The sequence below is a fragment of the Semicossyphus pulcher genome, unplaced genomic scaffold (genome assembly GCF_022749685.1).
Source record: "Semicossyphus pulcher isolate SPU_LCO1_2020_fin unplaced genomic scaffold, fSemPul1.0.p SCAF_11, whole genome shotgun sequence".
Lineage (NCBI taxonomy): Eukaryota > Metazoa > Chordata > Actinopteri > Labriformes > Labridae > Semicossyphus > Semicossyphus pulcher.
In genome coordinates this window covers 27,401,036-27,409,778 of record NW_027211615.1, presented here as the reverse complement: position 1 = coordinate 27,409,778, position 8,743 = coordinate 27,401,036, and the positions used below count along the sequence as shown (strand labels likewise).

The 8,743-nt window shown below is 38.8% G+C and overlaps 1 protein-coding gene across 2 annotated transcripts; it reads left to right on the top strand.

Moving 5' to 3' along the window:
• The first annotated feature begins 1,717 nt into the window (after positions 1–1,717).
• Positions 1,718–7,901, top strand: LOC138584988 (T-cell immunoglobulin and mucin domain-containing protein 4-like). Of its 2 annotated transcripts, none has more exons than XM_069657197.1 (8): positions 1,718–1,800; positions 2,002–2,337; positions 2,528–2,749; positions 2,886–2,972; positions 3,058–3,086; positions 3,463–3,519; positions 4,072–4,140; positions 4,994–7,901. In XM_069657197.1, exons 1-8 carry the CDS (start codon positions 1,740–1,742, stop codon positions 5,132–5,134), a joined length of 1,002 nt encoding a protein of 333 aa, XP_069513298.1. In that variant the 5' UTR covers positions 1,718–1,739; the 3' UTR covers positions 5,135–7,901. The 2 variants fall into 2 exon arrangements, with proteins under 2 accessions (XP_069513298.1, XP_069513300.1); XM_069657199.1 differs by having other exon boundaries at positions 1,719–1,800; positions 2,005–2,337.
• The last annotated feature ends 842 nt before the right edge of the window (positions 7,902–8,743 follow it).

Here is an 8,743-nt window from a genome sequence, read left to right as displayed (position 1 = left end):
TCCATGCTCTTCAGACTGTGCTGGGAGAAACAGCAAACCTTCTTGCGACCGCACGTATGGATGTGCCACCCTGGAGGAGCTGGACTACATGTGCAACCTGATTGGGCAGCAGGTACCGCCTCATGCTACCAGTAGTGACAAGGACACTAGCAAGAATCAGTCAGAAAGTATCAGGAGAGAGCAACTGTCTGTGGCCACCACATGCAAAACCATTCCCTTTTTGGGGGTTGTCTTGCTTTTGCCTCTCCATTGCACCTGTTGTCTCTTTAATTTGCACCATAGCAGGTGATATTGATTCACAATCACTTGTGCTTCCTAAATGGACAGATTCATATATCCCTGAAGTTTAACTGACTTGGTGTTATAATGTGACGATTAAGTGTTCCCTTAATTCTTTTGAGCAGTGTATGTACAATAGGTATAATTGAAGAGCTGGACAGTGTATAAAGATGATCTTATCTTCAGTTGAAGCCCACCTATCCAGGTGAAGCCAATGTAAGCCCCACATGAAGGTGTTACTGGGAACTACGACCTGCCAAGAGAGAGAGCGAGAGAGTGCAACTGAAAACGGCAGAGAGGGAGAGAGACGGACACTCTGCTCCTCTGCGTTTCCTCACACACACAGAACTTCTTCAAAAGCTACCTGAGCCACCAGGTGAAGCACACACCTTTATTGTGTATTGGGGTTGATGCTTTTTACTAGACTTGTGTTTGGTCAGGGGGAGGATCTCCCTTCACTGTAGCAATACTACACTGTTGAACAGAGGAGCAAAGTGTGTATTTAAGTCTGCAGCTTCTTACTGTTTATCAGAAGTTAAACACAGTTCAGTCAGGACTCTCATCAGTGTTTTAACTGCTGCTACATGTTGTTAAAGTGACCCGAAACATTCAAAGGGTTAAAGTTGTTTTTAGCTCTGCTGATGTTGTAGCCACATTCTCACAGAAACACTTCCTGTTCAGTTCTCAGAAACAACCAACAGACCTCAGACCACTAAAATATCATCTTCTCCCTGTTCTTTCACATGATGGACATCCAGAGTTACATTCTGCAGGACGAGGAGTTTGACTCGTCACTTGTTTGTTCATATTAGCCGTCAAACGTCACCATGAATCCTGTTTTCGAATGAACTCTATCTAATGGAAAAAAGTGCATTGCTGCAAACATCAATCTCAACTGACAATCTTCACACGTTCAACTTCCTCAGCCCTCTTCTTCTTCTTTGGTGGTTAAGGTGTTGTCACAAATGCACTGTGGGACTGGACACAGTGTGAACCTCAGACTCATTTTGAACATTAATATATAAAGTTTTCTTGTCCCTGCTTCAGATTGTCTCAGAAACATGAACACAAAATATGTGTTTGCTCTGTAATCAGTGACTTTGTCTTCTTTCAACGCTGATTACAGTTTCACACGATCGTCCTCAATCTGCTGAGAACTCTGACGTCTTTACTGATCAATGCTTCTCATCGTTCTGTTCAACAGCTCAGAGTAACTGTCAGACACTGTGGATGAAAAAACAATTACATTAATCAAATGAAGAAGAAGAATTGTAACAGAGTTTTGGGCCGTTTGGACATCTATGATTCAGAGATATGCAAACATAAAAACAGACTAAAAGTCACTCTGAGGAAGTGACATCAGACTAACCACAGGAAGTGGATGCAGCCTCTCTCTAAAAGAGGAGTGCTGTAGGAACTCAGACAGTTGCAGCGTGAGAACAGAAGAAGAAAGAACCACGATGTCTGAGTTCAAATGGATTCAAACTTCTTTATTTCTTTTCGCGCTGCTTCAGTTTCCAGGTAAGAACAGATTTATCTTCTTAATTAATGAAACACACAATGCAAATAATGACTTTATTTAACTGTTTACTAACTGTTTTTAAAATAGTAATTTGAGTCTCTTGGAAACTAAAGTGTGAGAAATGATTGTCACACTACAAACATAACAGACATTTGATCATTTCAGTTTGATTATTTTAATTTTCTCTCTTTTCTCAACAGCAGCAGCTGAAACAGAAATTACCCCCCCCACTGCCAGAGCTGGAGGTCAAGTCACTTTGTCTTGTGAAAATGTGATAAAAGATCAAGATAACTGTAGAAGTACAACTTGGCTCTTCAGTGGTTCAGGAGTAAATGCAGCAGAAACATTGTTTGAAGATGGAAAGATTAACGGAGACAGTGAAGCTAAAAAAGACAGACTGAATGTTACAGCAGACTGTTCTCTGGTCATAAAGAAGGTCACAGAGGAGGATGCTGGTTCTTATACCTGCAGACACTTCAGCGAATCAGGAGAAAAAATAGGAGAAGACACTCGTGTTTATCTGTCTGTTACAAGGCGTGAGTATTTACATCTTAATGTTTCAGCTCAGACAGTTTCACAATAATTATAATAACAGTGATGAAATTAATTCTTCTCTTATTGTCTCTGTCTCACTCTAAACACCCAAAACATTTTATGGATTTGAAGTTTGAATGTCTCACAAAATGTTTGGTGCTGAACAGTTTGAGCTGTGTTCATCTGCTTTAGGTGAGGACACAAGACCAACAACAAAACCACCAACAACAACAACAACAAGACCAACAACAAGACCAACAACAACAACAACAACAACAACAACAACAACAAGATCAACCACAAGACCAACAACAACAACAACAACAAGACCAACAACAAAACCAACAACAACAACAAAAATTCAAACAACAGTAACAAACACAACAGCGCCTCTAAACAGTGATTCTTCAAAAGGTGAAGACTCAACCTTGTTATTTTATTTTCCTACCCTCTCTCTCTCTCTCTCTCTCTCTCTCTCTCTCTCTCTTTACCACGGCTCATATTTAACGAGAAAGACATAAATCAATAGATATTTTCATTTTCTTTCCAGGTTGGTTGTACGTCCTCGTGGCTGCCGTGGTTTTAGTGGCGCTCTTAATAATCGTTGGGAAAGTCATCAGATGGAAGAGAACTAAAGGTGAGAGCACAGGTGATACTTTTCAAGAAAGTTAAATAAAACTATCTTTGGAGGCTACAGTCGACCTTCTTTTGTGTCTTTTCAGGGAACGAAACCCCGGGGAATGACAGCGTTGTGAGTTTGAAAACTGCTTTAGTTTATCTACATTTAATTCTATCGCTAAGAAAATATAAGAAACTGACTGTGTTGTGTTTAAAGTCAGACGCTGCAGCTGCAACGTTGAAGGAAATGCTTGTGAGGAAAAGAAATTAGGCGTCCAAAGCTCATTTTTGTGTTATTCATTCATTCATGTCACAAAACTAAACCTTATAGAGACATTGTTTGAGCTGGTTGTCCTTGAATGCATCACAAGTTAAATTCATTCACCAGCCTGAAGTCTCCTTTACCTGACACATGCACAAATAAACCACTTTATGTTGCAGGTGTATTTATTTGGCCTCTGATACATTTGCATTGACTAAACTGTGACCACGCTGTGCTTTTTCTGCAGGGGCTGACCTCTGACCCTTCAGGGACTCGCTCTGCTGCGGAAACCAGCCAGGACACGGTGAGATCACAGAGTTACACTCCCTGCTCCTTGTGTTTGTTCTCTGGAAATCGACCGTCTTATATTTTTAATTCTTTCGATCTGTGCAGCAGTTTGTTTAATAAAACACACATCAGGACATGAACGGCTTTATCTCCTCTGCGCTCCTCGAAGATTTAAGACATGAATACATCTTTGGAGGGGTTATGTGCACTGTTTGAGTACCTCCTACATTCTGTCTTCAGAGTCTAATGAACAAACCTTTCTGAAGACACACAGAGGAAGTGATCCTTTCCATCACATCACCATGATTTACTTACTTGGTATTACCAAATAAGTGTATTTGGTATTTGGTAGTGTTTTTTACAAGCTAATAAAGTCACCGTATGCTAAAAATAATCTGTCCAGTCTTCAGAGTGTGAGAAAGAGAAAAAGGGAAGTTAGTTGATGCAACTGGTCTCCAGCAAGGGGTAGGTCGGTGTCACACAGTGGGTTTTAAAAACTGAAGTCTGAGGTCACACAACCACAAACATTGCTTCACTCTGAGACCTAACAGGACATTACGTCTTCTAGGCTGATCGTGTTGATGGAGTCGCCTACGCCTCCATCAGATTCACCAAGGCGGGCAACAGCAAAGCGCGGGTAAGTTTCCTGATTGGTTACAGCGATGGTGGAAGTGAAGCTCAGGTTTACATATAAGGACTGGGTCTGTCAGTGTGTCAGGCGCTTTTGTCCAGAGCAAAAATAGCTACCAACCAGAGTGGCTCATACGTAACAAAGAAACCTTCTTCCTCTGATCGGTACGTTTGCCATTTCAACTTCTGTATTCTCCACACTTCGACATCATCGTTTACGTTTGGACTTAATTATCCACATTTACAACTTCATTCTCGATGTTTCCACTTAATTTTCCACAATTCAACTTAATTCTTCTCCATATTCTCCATATTTCTACTTCCTTCTTGATATTAAATTAAAACTCGTCCATAACTGCTTACGTCATCAGGCTCCTCAGGTGCTCTTCCTGTTTTACATTAAGTTTTAGTGTAGGATATTTTGTATCCTCTATGTAATGTAAAGGCCCATCTGGGGACGGGCATTGCAAATTAGCAGAGGCTATAAATGCTGTAGTGTGTGGCATCGGTTTACTTGCTTCATACTTGTTCTTATACAAATAATTATTAAATAAAAATACATTTTGACTTAATTCTCAACAATTAGACTTTATTCAACATTGTTTATTTTCAACATTTCGACTTAATCCTCCACGTTTTAACTTTATTGTTGACAATTTATCTGTTCTTGACATTTTAACTTTATTCTCCACATTTTAACTTTATTCTCCACATTTTAACTTTATTCTCCACATTTTGACATCATTCTTGACATTTTTATTTTATTCTCGACCTTTCAACCTTATCAACTTTTCAACTTTAGTCTCAACCATTTACTCGCACTATTTTGTGTCATTAAATGTTGTCATTTATATCTCCAGGTTGGTAAACCTGGTAGACATGCTGAAGACGAAGCAGTGACCTATGCCACCATGAAAGCTGCTCCTACTTCTTCTGCTGCTGCTGGACCCTCCGTTGACCCCAGCAGCCTCTACGCCACCATCAACAAAACAAACAAATAAGAGTCCACAGTTAAGTTACAGCTCATATAATGTTACAGTTATATTATATTGATAAGTGATACTCGTAGTTTTATTTTGTAGAAGATATTTTTATGGTTTCTTTCAGAATGTTTGCTGTAAAATAGATGAGAACTTTACCAAGCCCAAAGATAATTATAGTGCTAACCCAACCCTCCTAAATTACAGTACAAACAAAAATTACTCAAATATAGGTGAAATAAAAAATATAAAGGGTATATGGGATTTAATGCAAAGAGACAGTGCCTAATAGAATAAACCACAGTGCCTCATAGAGCCATAATCTCCAGAAGGGGGCGTACAAGCATTACTAGCAGCACAATAACCCAGCATCATGTGGCTGCCACAAACTTTATATATGCTAAAAGATGCTGTGAGATATTTGAATGTGTAAGTGTTGAGTTGGATTCCTTTTAACATCTCTGTTCAGTTTATTCTCTATAATCTGGTATGAAATAAATTAAAGCAAACAAAGAGGAAGCGAGACAACGATCATGTCGACTGTGTCACTTCTGAGAATCTGACATTTTTAGTGGTGTTACTTCCGGATGCCTGACGTGTGAATGATAAGAGGAGGAAAGAAATGTGAGAGCAGATGTGGTCTGTCAAAATAAAAGTGATTTAAAATTAAGATGAGACTTTGAGGAAGTGAGTTTTTAAAAATCAGAGGAAGTTGCTGAAACGTCTCTCATTAAGAAGCTCGAGTTTAAAGGCCTAGAAGAATCAGAGACAGAGACGTGATGGTTGAACTTCATCAGATGAGAAAGTACCTGTAACTCGATTCAGAGGGGGATATTCTTACTCCATTTCTTTTATCCTTTATTTGTGATCAAGTTATTCTTGTCTGAGTGACACCGAGGTCCACACAATGTGTTGCATTAAGTTAATATTCGTTAACATTTGGATCCCAGTATATATCCATAGGAACATAAGTTGTGATTTGTTATTAGATGTGATGTATATAGATGTGGTTCTCTGCAAAGTAAGTGTAAAATATGCATTTTTTTTTAAACATTCATGTCAAAGTGGAGCAAATTATACGAGCCAGGAAGTATTTATGCTGAAGACAATGGGCCTCATTTACGAACAGTGCGTACGCACGAATCTGTGCTTGAACTGTGCATAAATTTCTTCGTACTCTGCGAACAAATGTAGAACTCCCTCAGACCATGCGTACGCACAAATGATGAAAGAAATGTCCTCGGAAATGTTAACACACACCCTTTTAACTAAATGCATACTATATTAAAACTTCATTTATTGAAAAAAAGGCTTTAATAGACAACAATAATTGAATCTAAATCTTCAATTATAGCAGTTGAGTTAGTTTATTAAGTTTACAACAGAGTAGACCATATGAAAATGTTCATATTGAAATGTAACACTTTTGTTACAATTGTTTCTATTTCTGCTGATGTGAAATTTTTCTTTTTTCCTTTTGAGGCCATCTTTCACGTTCTTTCAGCTTCTCCGTAACACCGCTCTCTTCATGCGGCACCAAACAGATGTCCTTATATAGAGAAATAGAGGCGTGGCAGTATGCTGATGGCAGATCACGGACACGCGCCTGTCAATTTAGAATGGTTCTGATTTACTAACATACGCAGGGTGGTGAGAACAAAATTGGCCGGTACGCATGTGTCATAAATCCGACGGTGATTTTGCGCAAGTACTTATTTTTTGCGGAGAGTAAGAACATTTCTGCGCAGATATGAGTGAATGAGGCCCAATGTTTTTTTATATATGTATATATATAATAAGAGTAGCAGAGGTCAAATCTGTCATGTTTCCTGCTTGTGTGAGCGTGTGCCCCCTGTGAGCACCCGGGGCCGGATTCACAAACTTAAGATAAAACTTAAGAACATTCGTAAGAAAAGAATGTAGGAAGTTCTTAAGAATGTTCTTTAGTGCAATTCATTATTATTTTCGTACCTACGAACTTCTTAGATGAGATGAGAGAGAGGTGTAAAATGGGCGTGTCATTATATTATTCAAATAAGCAACAATACATTACAAATGATAAGAATAAAGTTATAATAATGACAATATATATCTGTTGGTTATTGTATTTCATTGATTTAATTAAACAGGTAACTTCAGGAAGAGGTACAGGAAAATATTCAAACATTAGTTATTGGCTTTGCTTAAAGGCCCTTTAATGTTAACTGTCTCATTTAGTGCATACGAGATGCACACCTGAAACAACAGGGACATGCTATCATTCTAAATAAATGTTTAACTAAATGCTATCAAAACTGAAATTCAGTGAATTGATCGTCTAAAATATGTTGAAATGAATGAATGTCGAGGCTGACCTTTTCACTGTCACAATTTAGGACACACTGTACGTAGGGTCGTCTCAAAGTTGTGAAGAAACGTAAGAACTTTGCTCTCAGGGAATCTCATGTTTTATTTTATTATTTAGAAGAAAGTTAGGAAGAAAGACAAGAAAATTATTCAGGAATATCCATTTTTCGTAACTCTTTTCTTAATACTAAAGTTACGAAGAAAATAAAACTTAAGAATATTTTTTTGACCTTGAATGCTTTGTGAATCCGGCCCCTGTTCTTTGAATGTCTCACCTGTGCCTGTTTCTGAGTTAATATTCAACTCCTTGTTCTTCGTAGTTGATCTTAGTGTTTTTACTGTGTTTTTTGGACCCTAATTTTCTTGCTTGCTCGCTGTGGACTCTGGAGCAGCTGTAAACTTTTTGTTTTGCCTTTTTCTTCATTAAATGTATTCAACATTTTGCATTTGTGTCCTTTCTCAGGCTTGATACTAATTTATCAATAATAAAGCTCCTGTGAGGAGCTGGTTAGGAAACAGATGCCTCTATATGAGCTACAAAAGCAAACCAGACCATCAGAGAGAAGATTGGTTATTTCTATAGAGTTATTTTTAATGCTTGAAACCGCTGCTGCAGGATTGGTGTCTGGTGACGAAGCATGCTGCAGAAGCTACGGAGCCCCGGAGTGGTCATAGAATGAAAAAATAAATGCGCATGAAATGCTATTTTGTGCGCTCGAGATGGTAAATCATGGCCTCGTTTTATTGACAGTTTTTCTTAATGACCACTCCGGGGTCATCCACTTTATGTATCGCGTAGAAATATCAGTCCTGGGATGCAACATGTGCTGCATTGGGACTGGTTTTATTTGAAAACATAAACTATCAAAAAAGTACGGAAGTCCTAAGCGGACATCCATACATTTTATATTTACTTTGTTTTCCCGTGACAGCGAGTAATTTCCAGTTGCGCCACCGCAACGTCAAATGATCATCACTCGTATCTCCAGAGCTGCAAAAGTACAAAACATGGTGACAGGCTTAGCTTACCTCTTAAGTGTGGGCAATGGCAGCGTGGCATGTCCAGGTCTGTAATATCCAATGACTCGCCCGGCGTGTTTAACAGCAGAACAGCTTCTTTGTGTTGGTCTGAGGTTAACGTTCACAGATATAGAAACTTCAATGACTGTAGTGATTGTTTCAGTTTGAGGTCTGTTCGTCCTCCACTTTGCTAATCTAGAACAGATCGGCTGCAGGAGCCCCATTTGTCAACAGAGCTGTCAATCATGAGGTCACACCCCCTTT